General features: G+C 41.9%; 1 protein-coding gene across 1 annotated transcript in view; it reads right to left on the bottom strand.

The window, feature by feature from the left end:
- Positions 1 to 17,678, bottom strand: part of LOC306971526 (voltage-dependent calcium channel subunit alpha-2/delta-1) — a 225,059-nt gene that overhangs the window by 22,237 nt on the left and 185,144 nt on the right. Inside the window, exons 26-35 of the mRNA XM_079567840.1 lie at positions 15,057 to 15,119; positions 12,444 to 12,547; positions 9,059 to 9,148; positions 8,891 to 8,958; positions 7,482 to 7,520; positions 7,331 to 7,402; positions 4,480 to 4,632; positions 4,339 to 4,391; positions 1,589 to 1,644; positions 117 to 246 (exon numbers count right to left, since the gene is read on the bottom strand). Coding sequence (XP_079423966.1) covers positions 117 to 246; positions 1,589 to 1,644; positions 4,339 to 4,391; positions 4,480 to 4,632; positions 7,331 to 7,402; positions 7,482 to 7,520; positions 8,891 to 8,958; positions 9,059 to 9,148; positions 12,444 to 12,547; positions 15,057 to 15,119 — 828 coding nt within the window. The remainder of the gene's footprint in view (positions 1 to 116; positions 247 to 1,588; positions 1,645 to 4,338; positions 4,392 to 4,479; positions 4,633 to 7,330; positions 7,403 to 7,481; positions 7,521 to 8,890; positions 8,959 to 9,058; positions 9,149 to 12,443; positions 12,548 to 15,056; positions 15,120 to 17,678) is intronic.

The raw sequence follows: 17,678 nt of genomic DNA on the forward strand, positions 1-17,678 counted from the left end.
GACATGGCACCAGAATCCGCCTAACATCCTAGTCTACCAATGCATACTTGGATCAGGTTTATCAAATATTTAAGCTTCAAATACATGTGGTGTGATGGTGGTGGGGAGTGACCGACCTGGAGCAGTTTCCACAGTCCAGGACTCCGGAGTAGGAGCGCTCCTCGCTGTCAAAGTAGTACTGCGTCTGCTCTGTGATACAGCTCTCTTTGAACATGTTTACCGAAATGTCCTCTTCAGATGACTCCACTGGAAACCAAGAGGAAATGAACATGAAAAAAGTCCTTCCAGTGCTTATCTTCTTTGTTTCTCCATCCATCCATCCATCCATCCATCCATCCATCCAGCCATCTTCTTCCACTTTTCCGTTGCCGGGTCGTGGGGGCAGCTGTTGGAGCTGCCCAAATCACATAATCCTTTACTATTATTTGACTGCCAAAAACTTCCTCTTATCTCGCTCCTCATCAATGGCACGAGAGGGAAAAGTCTTCAGCTCAAAACCTAGACCCGATGAATACTTTTGAAAACTGCTGTTACTATGAAAACACCAGGAGGAATGAGTGATTACATTTTTGTTTAATGTATAAGCCAGGTGCTAAATTTCAAGTGCTGGTTAAAATTAGCATACGCCACTTTGTATCGCGTTGCCTTTTAGAGTTGAAGAGACAAAAGCCTGATTGTTGCACCACTTCAGCACACATGATTGTTGCACGTGTGTAAATGCCAAGTAAATAAGACCAAAAAGAGAGTTACGTATAAAAGGTACAGCAGAGGGGTCGTGAAATGGGGAATAGGGGATAATATAATTGAGTTATACTTTTGCTGTAGATTACGGAAATAAATATCTTATTTTCTGTGATCAAATTGTAATAATGAATAGAGCCAGGTTTAAATGTCTGGTTTTATTTTGCTGCCATTGTTTTTTGCTGAGTATTGAAGGTGCATTGAGATGCCTTGTGTACGAAATGCGCGATATAAATAAACCATATGATTCTAGTTTAGATTCTGTTTGTCAAAATATTAATTCTAAACTTTGTTTATGTGTTTAATTTCACATTGACATTGTTAAGTGAACCAGTTAAAGTACCATTTTAATTTACATATAAATAATATTTAAAATAGCCAGTTTTAGAATGTATATTGACTGAAATGCATTCTCACATGAAATAACCAGTATTGGTATCGATATCGACCAAAAATAACCCAAAAGTATCAGTGTCGTATCTATTAAAAAAAATCGCCAATCACTATGGGAAATCGATATTTAAAAAAAATATTGTTATCTCTAAGACTGGAAAGTGCAGAAAAAATGTAAGGTAAGTTGTGGGTCCCCATTTCATCCTGCGGTCAGTTTGGGGCGCTTGGTTGGAAAAACGTTGACCACCTCTGCCTGATTTTCTGACAAAATAATATTAGATGTACTTACTAGTAGTGACGTAACAGAGCTCTTTCTCTACTTTAAATTTTTTTTTTTTTCATGGCATAAGTCAATCTATGGACATTTTCCCTAAAACATTGAATTTGTAGCAATCAATAATTTTTGTTTCCACAAACCTAACAACAATCCTAGCAGACTTTAGATGTAACTTACCTCCTCTGAACAGATTGGGAAATATGAGCCCGAACACTAGCTGCTGCAGTATTGACCTGGATGAGGAGATGGAGGAAACAGTGTTAGTCACACGCATGAGTCAGTCCCCCATCTTTAAACCTCCAGCCACAACAACAACAGCATCAGCCTCAGCAGCAGCGACAGTGTGGAATAACAGCTGCTAATGCTCCGGAGCCAGAGTCACCGCTGTGTCCAGGGTATCCGGGGAGCCATCACTCACGCGCTCATAAAAACACGCAATAAAATCCACTGTACGAGGCTGGACCAGCACACTAGTGTAAGGTTAGATCATCTGCACGTGTCCTTCCCTGACCCAGGCTAATGTCAAAACAGCAAAGTTTGTTTCCACAGACCTAGAGTTTGAGTTATCCTGCACATTCACTCAGTCTCCCTGCTCAAAACAGTTGCCTCCCACCTGCTGATGTCATAGAGTGGCGTTAATAAACCTTGTAGATATTGTTATAGATTTTGGTCATTGTATATAGTTGGTTTGCACTAATGCTTAAAGGGCTTATGACACAGAAAATATCTCTATAATATAGTTTATATCCAAAAACAAATATCTCCATTTCTAATTTTTGTCAAAAATGTTTCTAGATTTTTTGTAACATTACTCTACAAGTGACACTACAGCTATGAGGGTTTGATTAAGAACACGTGTGTTAATATCCTTATGGCACTAAATAGGTCTGATCACTAAAAACATGTTTACACTAAGAGGAAATTACAAGCATACCTTAGTTATCTCAGTGGCACTTATCTGTTTTTGCAAAAGAACTCCTCAATTATACATTAGATTTTGTTAAAGAGGGGGTATTATGCTTTTTTCAGCCACATAGCACCAGTCTATAGCACACTACAATGATGACGAAACCTTCTGTTGGTCTGTAAATGCAGTAAATTAGAATAACTGCCTTGTATAAAATTGCTCTTTCAAAATGGCGGTAGCAAATGACTTGAAATAGGCCCCTGTCTCTTTAAGAACCTCTGACCCTTTCCGACACGCCCCCTCCACACGCTGTCTGTGGCATCACAACAACACTGCGCTCGTTGTCTCAACAGTATTGAAACTACGATCGGTGCATTTTAATTTTTATTGTTGGAAAGGAGCTACTGTTTATCACTTTGTGAACAGTGGTCACACAGGATGTTATTTGGAGACGAACCTTCCACACCGGACGCTTGGAAGGGGCTCTTGCCTGAAAAATAACTGCTGTTTGGAGGCTCTCTCTTTGCATCTGCCCTGCCCTATGGATCTGTAACTATACCCCCATGGACGACACCAGGATCTGCAGGAGCCCATACGATTCAAAAGACAGACATTATCTGTGCAGGTGGACAATGGTTTTTCGAGGTTACCCCGTTAGCTTGTTATAATCGACTACAGCTCATTGTTGATGAAAAGTCTGCAATAAACCACAAATGTGTAAAGCCAGGCTCAGTGTGTGATCATCGTAAAGGCTGCTTCGAGCAGTTGCTGCTTTATTGACGTTATTTGTGCATAATATGCTGCCTGTTTTCAATGAATGTTGTGAAGGTGAAGGTTGTTAGCTTGTCCGGAGCTAAGGCTAATAGTGCCTTAGCTCCGGGAGAAAATCACTCGGCTACGACTCACTGTAGATGAAATGTGAGCAATTAACTACGAAATCAACAAGCCCGGCTCCGTGTGTGATCATCATAAAGGCTGCTTCAAGCAGTTGCCTGTTTTAGTGACGTTTTCAATGCATAATATGCTGCTTGTATTCAGTGAATTTTCCCGTTAGCTTGTCGCGGCTAGCTTGTTAGCTCCGGGAGAAAACCACTCGGCTATGACCCATTGTAGATGAAATGTGAGCAATAAACTTCCAAATCAACAAGCCAGGCTCTGTGTATGATCATTGTTAAACGAGTCTTTATGTGTGTGGTGGTTTTATTGACTTTATGTGTGCATATTTCTCGTCTTCACGTGATGACTCGAGGTTTAGCTTAGCATTAGCTTTCTCCGGAGGCTCTGTGCATCATCAAGGCCCAGCGCAGAACCAGACACTGAAATAAGTGTTCTTGTCACCGCTTTTAATCCTGGGTGTTTAGGTAACAGAAACACTGATGTGTGTCTTTGTAAAAGTCTGCTGTGGCTCCGGTTCACAACACATGAAGCTAATCCTCCATGATGACTCTGTTTACATCTTAGGGCTAGACACTGCGGGGAGGGGGTTCTGCTGAGGAGCAGTGGTTGGTTACTCGGCTGGTGACGAAAGGTCGGAGGCGTATCCTGGAGGTCGAGGGCGTTTCCTGAAGGAATCAGGCGTTTTATCCCTAAAATGGCCGCCATCAGAGTTTCTACAGATTACTCGAAAATACGTGAATGTGCCAAGGCAACACTTCAGGCATGGTTTTAATGAGGGAATGACTTAATAACATGATGTAAAGCTTGAAAAAGTCGATTTTGCATAATACCCCCCCTTTAAAAGTCAGCCTTGTTTTTCCTGCTTTGACATTTTTTTTAACGTTTATTGTTTCACTTCCTTGGGACATGTGCACCGGAAGATAAATGAGCATCTGTGTCATTAATAATATAATATTCCCTCTAAAAAATGTTCTTGATAAAAATGCCCTTCTGGGTCACTATTATTAGGAGTTCCTCAAGGATCCACAATTGGACCTCTTGTTTTCATATGGATCAGATACCACTGGTTAGTAAACATTGTTGTTTCATGCATCTGGCGAGTTCTAGCATAGAGTTCACTTACCAGGCAGCTGTAGAAGCCCACCAGCCGATACTCAGCAGGTCTGCAATAGTCGGCTGTGGAGAGCAGAAGGAACACTGAGTAAGATGGTTGTTTTGCCTCCAAATATCTCCCAGAGGAGACGAGCATGACCGATCGCCTCACCACATAGACTGAGCGCAGCCCGGCTGCAGCCTTGCTCTCCTCCTCAGGGTCGCACACGGACTGGTAGTCGTACGTCTTATTGAAGAAGTACAGAGACGTGTTGACCAGGTTTATCATGAGCACGGGGTCCACCTCACCAAAGAACTGACCGATCTGAGAAAAACAAGATCAAACACGGATGGTGGTAAGGGATGGTTGGTGAAGTTGAAGTGTAATTTGTCGGGGACAAACTAAAGACTTTTAAAGTTCTGTGCAACTTCCAAACATGATACAAAGTGCACAGACATAAGCATATTGATCTACAATTAATACTCTCACACATAAAAGGAAGACTAACATTCTTCCTATTTTAGGAAAGATTTAGCAAAAGCCAACTTATTGGATATTAGATACCAGGGATCTAGGGATGGGACGATATCTCACGAAATGCCTTTGGAGAAACCTTCATATTGCATATTGTTCATCCTGGAAGTATTTCTCATCGTGAAGCTTAAATTGTTGAATGGACTGGGCTGTAAAGGTCAAGTTACAAGTGACTAGGACACAACAACACAGAGCTCGGACACCCAGCTAGTGTACTCCATCCATTGTCAGGCAGAGTGCAGGGAGCAGTACATAGAGGAAACCAAGCAGCATCTCAATAGAATGGCCCAGCATCGCAGAGATAACAGCAGTGGTCCACAGGCGGCTGTTCAGCTCCATCTGAAAGCCACTAACCACACATTTGAGAATAAAGAGTTTATCTTCAGGGGTGGGGGACTGAGACCTTTCTATACCGGCCTATAGAGATCAGGCGACCATCCTTTGTTAAGGCTTATAAGTGGGTGTTGGGAGTTTTGGTTCGTTCCTCCTGAGAGGGCCCGGAGTCTTAAATAAAACCACTCTAGCTTTTGGTACAGGGTGCTATTCTGACCACAAGAGCTAAAAAGAAGCTTCTGTGAAACATCCTCAACTAATACAAACCCAGTCCAGTTGACAATTTAAGCTTCACTACGACTTAACAATTATTGCTAATGCCAGCTTAGAGCACTTTTTCAGAATATTTGAGTCAGTGTCAAACAGTCAAACAAATGTGATGTAAAACTCCAGGAAACTTCACTTGTGTTTTGCTTTTAAATTCATTCAGATTCTAGAATTTGAATTTCTTGAAAATATTGTGTTTCTTTATTGAAACACAATATTGGGATTAGTAAATCGTGACAAAGCTTAGTTGTCCCAGCCCTCAGACTCCCTTTCATGTGCTCGTATTGGTAGCAAGAGGAAAAAGCAACCAAGTGCAGATGAACTATAACCCTATCCCTTCATTTACACTGAATCCTCTGCAGGTTGGACAGTTCTTAAACTTAATTCACATGGTGGAACCTTGTTTACTTCTTTCTGTTGGACACAAAACAGAGCTGGACAACAGTCCAAACAATGGTCAACACCTCAGGTGCTCTTGGTTAACAGCTTTTACGCGTCTCTCTTGGACATGGTCCAAGAATCCATTAAATCTCTAATCCAGTTTGTCTTCCGCACTCCATTGATCACATCTCTGTCATCTCTGGCCAGAATCATTTGGGTCACACTGCAGAAAAGGGTTGCCATTTCAAGGCATTCATTTGGTTCCGTTAACTTTTGCCAGAGCAGCAAAGACAAAGTTGATTAATTTTCCATGACAAAAAACCTCATGTTGGTGAGAGGAGTAATAACAGGGAAGAAAAGCCCTATGCCAGGAATGATGTGCTCCGATAAACTGGTGCACAGTGTACCAGGGCAACAAACCGGAAATTGAATATATCTGCCCCCTCTTCTTTATTCGCTGCGCCTACTTTATAAGTACAACAATAAACTAGTAAATAATAACATAAACTAACAAATATGTCTTAATAACTGCTGCCTCATGGTTGATTTTGAAATAAAAAGCCTAAATGTTCATTAATGGGCAGAATTCAGATTCTCTGAAGTTTCTCTGAGACCCTGTCTTTAGACAACACAGAATACCACAAACAAGTGAACACAGACAAAAATGCGTTCATCCCAAAGACACAACCCCGAACCACAAACAAAGCAATGTGGTTCATTCTATTTGTTGCAAAGAAGAGGAGCATTACATTGGAGAAACCAAACAAGTGTTACAGAAGAGGCTTTATCAACACCGCAGGGAACGCACAAGTCCCCTGTGGACAGGGAGGTTGTCATTTTAGTTAAAAAAGAAAAACGCTGGTTTGAAAGAGGAGTCAAAGAAGCAATTTTTGTGAAGAAACTAAATCCCTCCATGAACAGGAATGGATGACTTCACCTCTCTCCTCTGGAGAGCAGCCTTCAGCACTCCAGGCCTGGAGGGCTCTGTCATGTTAATGAGGCTGAGACTCAGCCCAGGACAGATCAATATGCAGGTAATGAGCAGTGATCAGCTGAGATCGTTCAGACTGAAACTCAGGTGTGAGTTAGGTTGTTAGGACTTAGAACTACAAAGTTGTGTACCCGCAAGTAGGAGGGACTTAGCCAATCAGAACTCCTCCCTGTGGTCTTTATCTGGGCTGTGAGCTGAGCTGACGAAGCCTTTTGGATGAGAGGTGAAACGTTCGACACTTCAGCTACAGAGTACAGAAGGTGCCTCAAGAACCTTCATTGAAGATGGACAACTCCTGTATGACTGAGAGCCTACACAGACATATTGAAAGTTTCTTGCTTTTGCATGGCGGTTAGCCTGGGCTACACCGTTTTCTCTGACAATAGCAATAATACAATCACTAGTTCTGTGGCGAGCTTTTATAAAATACACACGTCTGAGGATCAGTACAGTAGGTTGTACCAGGGAGGGCTTTGGGCATGAAGTTCAAACACAATTCCAGCCATGGAACCTCACCAGTGAAATGTACTCATCCTGGTTGGACATGAGCAGGAACCCTCCATCGTCCAGGATCACACAGTCAATGTGCTGCAGGTGAGAAACACAAACACGGTTATCGGTCCTGTAAAACTATAAAGAAACATGTCAGCCTCCCTATGAGCATTACCTTATCATTCCGAAGGCAGCCACAGATCTCATCCTTGCACTGTAAGAGGAGAGAGACACTAGTCGCGTTGAACAGCCGTGATGCAGGTATAAGCCATAACATTATGACCTTTGGACTAGCAGGTTTCTGTGTGAACTCCATAACAGAGTCCTAAAGGTTTTGTAAACATGGCTAACTACTGCTAGCAGAGATTTACAATGTTGGCTCTTAAAGATCTTTGTCATGATTCTAAAACTAAAATTAAACTAAAAATAGTTAATGATCTATGACTAAAATCGAATATTTGTGTTGACTAGTAAAACATATAATAAAATGAAAAAAGAGACTAAAAGCATCAAAACTTCCAGTGACACAGTTGAAATTTAAATACACTGCAAAAATTGGAGAGGCTCCATGAAGCAGTGGACAATCAAATTTAAGATTGATCAAAAATAAATCTAAAGTTCACAATATAAATGTAAAGCTGCCCTCAGATATTCCATTTTGCCGGAATTGTTGCATTCCCATCTTCCATCGCTAGATGCACCACCTTCGAAACAGCACGATTGCGTTTGTTATTGAATCCATCATCATTAGCGTGTGCAGGAGGAGGGAGGGGCTTGGGTGAGTGGGGCAGAGCAGGGATCACTACTGACATCTACTGACAATAAAAAGTCCACCAGACATAGCTGAGGGCAGCTTTAAGATTTAGTTATTTTCTCACGAGCTTGTTGAAATGGCTCCGGTTCAGTGTCAAACTGCAAAATGATCATTTTGAATCCAGCTGAATGCTTTTCAATGACATTTAGGGTCTTGATTTTGGAAACACAACTAAAATAGGAAACAAATATGTACACATGGAGGAGATTTTTGATCTCAGTGGGCTTTTTTCCTGGTTAAATAAAGGTTTGAATGAATGAATGAAGAGTCTGATGCTTGGCCCGTTCACAGAATAGGAATCATTTGGAAAACCTATTTCAAAACATATCATATAGAAATATCTGCACAAAAATTCCAAATGTGTCACTGAAGGAGCCGTGTTTGCACTTATTTCCTACACTACTGTTATCTCATCATAAAGCATAACTCTGCGTTTGTTTTTTTGGGCCGGCTATTTAACAGCATTATGATAACCAATGTTGTCTTTCGTCCAGCCAGATGTTTCAGTCATCTTCCTGAAACGTGATCACTTTGTTAACAACATGCTGGTGTTTGAGAGGATGACCTGGTCACCTGTTGGCGATTGCTCCAATCACCCACAAGGCTTTAGAGAGAAAGTAGTTGCCTCCGCAAAGACTTTCAGGGGAATGGCCTTTAGTAACAGACCATCTCTGACATGTCATGAATGGTTTGATCAGATACTGTGATTAACCAGGTCATAATGCTACGTGTCTCTACGGTGCATGCAAGAACAACAGGACACCACTTACATTGACTTTTAGAGTAGCATTAATGAAAGAGTTCATCCAGTGTGTGACATTGAGTTTGACTCCCACCACTACGAATGACAGAACAGAGCTTCAGCGGACAGAATGAAAAATGCAGCATTTTTCATTACTGCAGAATGCCCGAGTGTGACGTATCCCGAGGAGCCTCACCTGCCGGCTTCAGCGTGACCTCGTCCAGAGAGAGGTCCACCGCTTTGCTCACCAGAATGCCCGTGTCGGTGACCAGCTCCCGGCCCTCCGCTGCAGCAGAGAGAGGGGGGGGGGTTAGTCAGAGCAAATCCGCCAAAAGTCCTGTCCATGGGAGAGATTACAGTCCGCTGTAAATCACTGTTCAAATGGAGACAGCTCATCCAGGGGAATTCCACACAAGGCGAGGGGGAGATGGGCCTCATTCTGTGAAATGCCTCAGGATGATTTCAGACAGTTGTAGAAGGTTGTGGTTATGCAGGCTCAGGTCAAGTGCATTTGACCCATCCTTCACTGTTATGGGTCAACCTGTCAAGAGAACAGGGCGCTACCTTTACTTGAGTAACTCTTCCTAGTCCAATAGACTCCGCGTTGTTATTCACTGATATGCCACTCAGCTCAAAGTTCTATGTAGGATGGATTCATTACCTCGTCGGTGTTTAGAGACTGGTGGCAACCTGACAGCCATTCTGTGTCATCAGCTTGCCTGACCAACAGCACACTTGCCTGACCAACAGCACAATTGCCCCACACCAACATACTCGAGATGGTATGACTTCTGCTGCTGTGATATTTGTGAGTTCATAAAAATCCATGAATCTTCCAGACTGGTGCGTGTGACCGTCAGCCTGGCTCCAAGTCTGGAGGCGGGTCCCAGAGGACGACTGCAGTGCGTGGTTATTGAGCCATCATTTGTACTCTGTAGTTGACCATAGTTGAACTACAGAGTACAGATGATAGAACCTTCATAGAATGGACGACTCCTGTACGACAGAGATCTTACACAGACGTCTCAACCCGATTCTGCCACCTGTGGTTTGAGCCCATCACGCCTTTGCAATTTCTCCATCTGTGAGATCAATAAAGTATCATCTTATCTTTACCCAAGTCTAAAAGCTTCTGGAGTTTACAGCCTGTAGGCCATGTTCTGCTCCGTCCACTTTTGCCTCTTTTTTGCCACGGATCGGCACTACTAGTGTATTGACTCTTCCGGTAGAGAGTGGAAAAATCTGATGTTTAGTAGATTGATTTGTGAATGTAATTGTGATGCAGCCACAAAAAGTGTGACCAAAACATGTCCAAAAAAAGCAACAAAAAACCTGATGAAAACACAACCAGAAAGGACAGGAAAACCTGCCAATCATGATGAGGAACAAGCTTTTAGATTTGCGTCTTAACCCTGTTGAGAATCTTTGGGATGTGCTGGAGAGGGCTTTGCACAGTGGTCAGAACTCTTTGTGTTCAGTGTTCCCACATCATGTCAAACGAAGAGAGCTTTTGCTTGTTTTTTTTTCCCGTTCTATTCTACATCTGTCTCAATAACAACATATGGACTGGAAAAGCGTAGCATGCCATTTCTCATCTCCGTATCTGCGCTCAGCCTTGATTACCCGATGACTAAGCTGTACCTGCATCCAAAAAAAAGGCATAAAAAATTAATGAAATCCTCCTGAGGTATTAGGCAGAAGGAGGAAAGATGACTGCATTGGACTCGGCGTGCTCCATTGTAAAGCCCGGGTTGTAATTGGACTAAGCCTATAATCCCAGCTCCTCCGTGTGGAGCGTGTTGGTGTGTGGTCTGGCAGCGCGCCGCCACTACAGCTCTACCTCTGCACACAAGGACCGTGCTTCTCTTCATTTTCAGAGTTTCCATACAACTACTTTAATAAAGGTCCGAAACATCTTTATATGAACAATAACACGTTGTTTTTTCCTGATGGATCAATGTTATGTACTTAGGGACCAGTCTAAGCAGGTGAGCAACATGAGAGATAATGGCGCGCTGGTATCGGTGCTGGATTAATTGGCATCGACAGTGCATGTTAATGAACATACATGGGTCTCATGCGTGTAAACACACCACGCCATTTCCATCCGTCGTCCCCCATGTGCACTCTCAGGGACTGCGGATGGAAAATAGCTGCTGAGTTAAATCTGGTACAAACCATCGCCTCTTGCAAAGACTAATGGTTCTGTACATTGCCCCTGTTCAATAAGCAATAAACTAAAAAAAACTCTCACACACAGTCACATTCATCCTGGCCTATTGTACATGTTTTTGGTAGCAGGGGAAACCGGAATGCCCGGAGGAGAACATGCAAACTCCACACAGTCCAGGTGGGAATTGAACCCGGGACATTCTAGCTGTGAAGCACGAGCACTAAACGTTTAAGTAGTAGAGCCTGCCACTTAAACATTAAAGTGTCAAGCTCTGCCACTTAAAGGGACTATACGGAGTTTAAAAATGTTAAAATTATGTATTTTCCTCCCCCTACATGTTCCGGTCACCATCTCCGACCTGTTCACCACAATCCTGCACTGTCACTCAGAAAGTTGTTACTTCGGGTCTGAATTGCCGTCATGCAGGAGCTTTATATAGAAGGTGCAGTTACACGTATGACCTGATGTGGCAGTAGTGAGTATAAAATGGCCAACTTGCATCTAGCCCCTTTTTTAATATTTCTGTTTTATTATTAACTGTGCACCATGGCGTCGCCCTATAAATAGTGCGTTGTTCAGGTCACTCGCCCTCTGACCTCTCACTTCCGCCCCTGGTCTCTCACAAATGTGAACTAATTGTGCCAACTTGAAGATGGAAAGCAACAAACATAAACCAATCTTATTCTTAACTTACTAACCAGTAAAATAAAGCAACATGAACATTGCTTTTCTGTCATTTCATATAGATACAGACGGCATCTCATCATAGATGAGGGGGAAATAGAATCTTTTGGGAAACACAATATTTTTCACTCTTTTTAGACATTTTCTGGTGGAATATGAACTTATTTATCACACATGAATAAAGTGTAAATCGGGCCCATATGGATATTTTCTCACAGCAGATTGTTTTGTAGAAGTGAAAAAACGGCAGTTCTAGCTAGCGCTAGCTAACCGTTAGCATTAGCCCGATGCTAACATGTACCATTATGTTAGCATTCTCCGTTATTTATGTATTTATGGGCTCTTGAGCCACTTTGCTCCTCTCCATGTCTTTGTATATTTACTTAGTAGAAAACTATGCTCATAATTCAGTGTTTGTTAAAGTAGTTTTTGAGTAATTAGAGAAAGTTTACATTTTTTCTAAATTGTTTTCCCCCTTAACTGTTTTCAAACATGACCATATATGGGCAATTCCAGAGATGCCATCTGTATCTTCAAAATGAAAATAAACTGGCAGCAGCGAACACGAACCAATTCACTGCACACATTTCATTAGACACAGCTCACTGTTTCATTTTGCGAGGAACGAGTTCACAAAGCAGCACACTCAGAACCTTCACACCCAGGACAGGACTAACAAAATACACAGTATATGAAAGTGCACAGTGCATCTGCCCAAACGTACCGTTGAAAATGGGCGCGGTGAAGATGTAGATCTCGTTGTCCAGGGCCCTCTTGTAGGAGCTGCATTCGTACGGCTCCGGATTCTCAGACCAATCTGCCCCGGCGCTAAAAAAATCACATAAATCCAGAGTGAGATATAGCTTATATGTTATATGTTCATCATTAGACAGTATTTCTAATGTATAAATGAAATTTATACATGCATCGAATTTATGCATCGAATTTATGCTTTATCATAAATTCGATGGAAAACATTAGCCTGTTAGCTTATTCTTTGTGATTCCATTAGTGTGTATTGGTCCTCCAGGTCGGAGCAGGAAAGCTGCAAGTGTGGTTTTTTTGGCCAGAGACACCAGTTGGAGATTAACACTTGTATTACCCCCAGAGGGATTACAAAAAGGATTCATGAAGGTAAACAAGTTACTAAGTTCTGCTTTAAGTGCAAGTTTCGAGAATTCTTCATACTGTATACTGTAGGTTGGGGATCTTCAACCAGCAGCTCCCCAGGCCTTTCTTGGTCAAATTTTTATGTATATATTTAGGTACACACTGTCGGAAGTCATCTCGACAAAGGTAGCATTTTAATTTTGAATAAGTAAATATGTCCTTGATTAGAGGAACTAGTTTCTTGAGGCACATTTCTTTCCTACACTACAGCTCCATCTGTTTTATTTTTTAGTGGATTAACCTCTTAACCCCACTTTAACCAAGCACATTTTCTCCAGTTCAGTTTTACCCAAATCTGAAAGCTTCTTTACTGGAGCCTACAGCCTACAGGCCAGAGTAACACCTCATTTAAAAGCTAAGACCTACAAAACATGTTTTTATCGAGTTTTTTGCAGTTTTTTGTCATGTTTTTTGGTCAGTTTTTCCATCTCTCTCGTGGTTTTCTTGTTGATTTTTTTCATCATTCTTTAGTTTTTGTCACTTTGTTATTGTTGCTTTTCCAGCACGTTTTTTTCACTCACTCTTTTGCTGCTTTTTGTCACATTTTGGGAGTGTTTTTGTTGTGTTTTACTCTTGTTTTTTTTTACTTTTATGGCATTTTTGTCACTTTTTAGTCGCTTTTTCATCCCTGTTTAGTCATGTTGTTTTTTCTCGCATTTTATTGTGTTTTATTTTTGCTTTTCCAGCACATTTTTGTCGCACTTTTGTCACTCTTTTTGCTTTTAGATTTAATATTTATCACATTCTGAGTGTGATGAGATCTTTCTTCTTTATTCAACATTTATTGACATCATTTGCTCAAATGAGGGACAAATTGATTAATGTGAAGAACAGCACTTATGTGACTTCTTTTTGCAGAGCATTAAGTAAAGTAAGTAAAATTAGGACCACAATCAAGTCATTTTCTAATTATGTTGAAATAGCAGTTCCAGCAGTGTGTTGAGTAGCTCTCTGACCTTTTATTTTTATGTAAAAGTTTCTCATTATGTGAGAAAGGTTGGAGACCCCTGCTGTACATACTTTGTCTCATCTCATACTATAAGGCATGAGTGCCAGTGCTACTGCTTCTCTTCACCCCATTATCATTATATTAGCCTCCCTTTCTCTGCAGCAGTAGACCGCCCTCTGCTGGCATTTTGAGTAACTATATTCTTACACATCTTAAAGGGATGTTTCGGGATTTTTGACATAGGGCCTCATTTCCTAGTTATCCAGAGTGTTGCTGATTTCTGGAGATATTTTTTTGTAATTCATGCAGTTTTTATATCTGAAGAGTTTCGTGGCACTAGGCTAATGCAAGGCTAGCGCATTTCTACGATATCAGCTAGCCTGCATTAAAAACAGTCTGACCCGCTCCACAGAGCACTGAGGCAAATCACTTATAACACCAGACTAACCACATAAATGTCTGTGTTGATAGAATAATTTTCACCATTTTGCATTTAAAACAACTTATATTTGAGCAGCATCAGCTTCGTGGTTGTATAAGCTACGCGGCGGCGGAGTGAGCTGCGAGAAAATAGTCCCTCACAATGCGATCATTCATGTGATGCAAGATCAGTTTTATTCCAAAAATTATTCTATCGATACAGACATTTATATGGTGTGTAAGTGCGTAAGACTGTTTTTAATGCAGGCTAGCTGATACCATAGAAATGCGCTAGCCTTGCACTAGCCACAGCCCCACGAAACTCTTCAAAAATAAGAACTGCATGACTTACAAAAAAAAAAAACATCTCCAGAAATCAGCAACACTCTGGGTAACTAGGAAATGAGGCCCTATGTCAAAACTCCTGAAATATCCCTTTAAGTCCTAGGGGCATTTTCTTGACACGTGCGTCGTCTTAAATTAGTCTGCAACATCCCAAATGCGTATAAAACATTAAAAAAAGAGTGAATAACTCTCGGTGAGCATCTGCAGATTCTGATCTCCTTGTGGCTTGGCGAGCTCTGCAGTTATGTGCTAAAAGTCTCTAATCCAACGTGCTTTTGGACCGGTCCAGTGGAGCAGGTGAGCGGGGCAGCCAAGAAATCCCCAGCTAAGAGTGTTAAGACAGTCAGGATCCATTTACATCCCATACTTCCAGACCCGGAGAGTTCAGGGCGCTTTGTAACTGAGAAGAACAGAGCGGGGGAGAGAGAAAGACAGATAGAGAGAGAACGATACCTTTTTGGAAAGACTCGGGTAATCCCTCCATCTGTGGCTACAAACCTGGCCACCACTCCGTCTCTGCAAAACAAAGACGCAAAGGAACTTCATTTAATTAAATCAGCCTCAAAAGCATCCTCGCTTCGTTCTTTCTCTGGAGCTTCTTTGCCGTTTGGTTTAAAAAGATGGCAGTTCCCGATGAGTCTCTGCTGTCGAAAAGAGTCATCAGCTGTACAGGGCTGTCTGAGATCTTATTTATTCATGCTCATCTGGTAGTCCTCAGGTTGGTTATCAGCAACACCCTTACATCTTCCTAAAGCTGGCTATCAAAGCCAAAGTGCCTTTACATTTCTCCAGGTTGTCATGCAGTAGTTAGTACTACAGTTTTTCTCCATCGGTTTGACTCATTTCTTAAAACTCTGAGATCATTTGGCAAAACAGTCTTACAGTTCAGCACAACACCATGGTTCACCTGCAAAAGCTCATATCTCTTCCAAAACAGTTCACTCATGCTTCAAAACTAAATTTCCTTCTCATTTAAACAGTCAGTGCCCCCAAAATGGCAAAGATCCTTCTCAACTGCTTTGGCTCATTTCTTAAACAGACCGGACTATATCAACACTCTTTGTGCTTTTGCCAAAATAACATGGCTGGTTCGGCACAGCGCCATGGTTTACCTGCAAAAGCTCATAACTCTACCAAAACAGTTCACTTGTGTCAAAACTACATTTCCGTGTCATTTGAACAGTCAGTGCTTTATCCCTTTGGCCTTGTGTGAGCACTGCAAGTCTAAATGTTTAGATGTTTTGTCTCTATGGCAGAGGACCAATAAAATGTCCCTCATGTCCACCTTTCAGTCTTAGCCCAGTCCTTCATTGACGATGGTCACTGTAACTTCTTTTGTCTAGCTAACAGAATATAACTGTGTATAAAACTAAAAAACAACAACAACAACAACAAAGAAATAGGATTTGAAGTTGAGGAGGTGGACAGTTTCAAGTACCTGGGTGTTCACCTCAACAATAAACTGGACTGGTCCCACAACACCAACTCCCTGTACAAGAAGGGCCAAAGTCGCCTCCACCTTCTGAGGAGACTGAGGTCGTTCGGAGTGAGCAGGCCTCTGCTCAGGACTTTTTATGACTCTGTGGTGGCCTCTGCTCTCCACTACGCTGCCGTGTGCTGGGCCCCGGGCAGCACAGAGCGGGACAAGAACAGACTGAACAAGCTGGTCAGGAGGGCCAGCTCCGTCCTGGGGCCCCCTGGACTCTGTGGAGGAGGTGAGGGACAGGAGGGTGTTAGCCAAGCTCACCTCCATCATGGACAACACCTCCCACCCACTGCACGGGACTGTAGAAGAGCTGAGCAGCTCTCTCAGTGGCAGACTGAGACACCCTCAGTGCAGGACGGAGCGCTACCGCAAAGCCTTCATCCCCACTGCTGTCAGACTGTACAATAAGACTGTAAAGTAACATGTGCAATAATCTCTGCATCAGCTGCACTTTATTAACTCTGAGTGATCTTCTTGAATGCCGACTGTAACAAGTGAATTTCTCCTTTGTGAGATCAATAAAGGTTTATCTTATCTCATCTTATCTTATCGTAAGAGTTTCCTCCAAGGTTTGACATCACACATTGCACTCATACAGCCAAGGATATGGTAACCATTATCATTCACACAAATAAAGTCACTTCCATATATCAGAGTAAAAAGAAAATTTAGCATAACATACTGTAACATAACACACAAACAAAAGACAATGAAAATTATATGCAGCCTACAGTGCTGTAAATGTAAATGTATCAAATGTTCCAAGGGATTCATATATGGTATTCATGGTATTGTGTTCTTGGCTCATTTTCGACAATTGAACAGACGATTGTGCATGTGATGACTTATACAATGAAATGACGCTGGCACGTTTTGGAGCGAAAAACCATTAGACTGAGAATCAACAATCAGTTTCGATCAACAAGATCTATTCACTTGGAAATTGTGCTAATTGTTGGCTACATGTGCTTAATCAGTGGCAAAGATGTACTGAGGTATTGAGACATAGACTTAAACATTTGCAATTTGATGAAATTAACGAGAAATTCAGTTCTGTTGTGAACAATTGCAAAGTGGTTTGGAGATTTGTCCACGTTGTTTTGAAAATGTAATTTCTGTTTCAAGAAATGAGCCAAACCAATGGAGAAAAACAAAAGAGTAAACTAAAAGCAGATCTAAATCGGTGAGTTTTCAATGTAGCTTTAAACCGTGTCAGGTCATTGACGGCAGAGCGTCCAGAGCCTCGGCCCAGCTGCTGAAATAGAACCATCATCCACTGTTTGCTCCAGCAGGTCTTTTACTGAGCACAGCGCTGGACTGAGCTGATGTGCAACGAGCAGTTCACGTAGATATTATGGTGCAAGTTCATGAATTGATTTAAAAACAAACATTCAAAGTTTTAAATGAACTCTAGCATGTACTTGGAGCCAGTGCAGGGAGCGCAGCACTGGAGTGATGTGATGTTTGTGAGCAGCCGAGCAGCAGGGTGCCCTGGGTCACACCCACATAAAGTGCTCTGCAGTAATCAATGCAGAAGCTTATAAAAAGCCAGCATAGCCTTCTCTAAGTCATTCTGGCCAAGGAAAGGA

Source organism: Gobius niger, assembly GCF_951799975.1.
Source record: "Gobius niger genome assembly, chromosome: 12".
NCBI classification, from domain to species: Eukaryota; Metazoa; Chordata; class Actinopteri; order Gobiiformes; family Gobiidae; genus Gobius; species Gobius niger.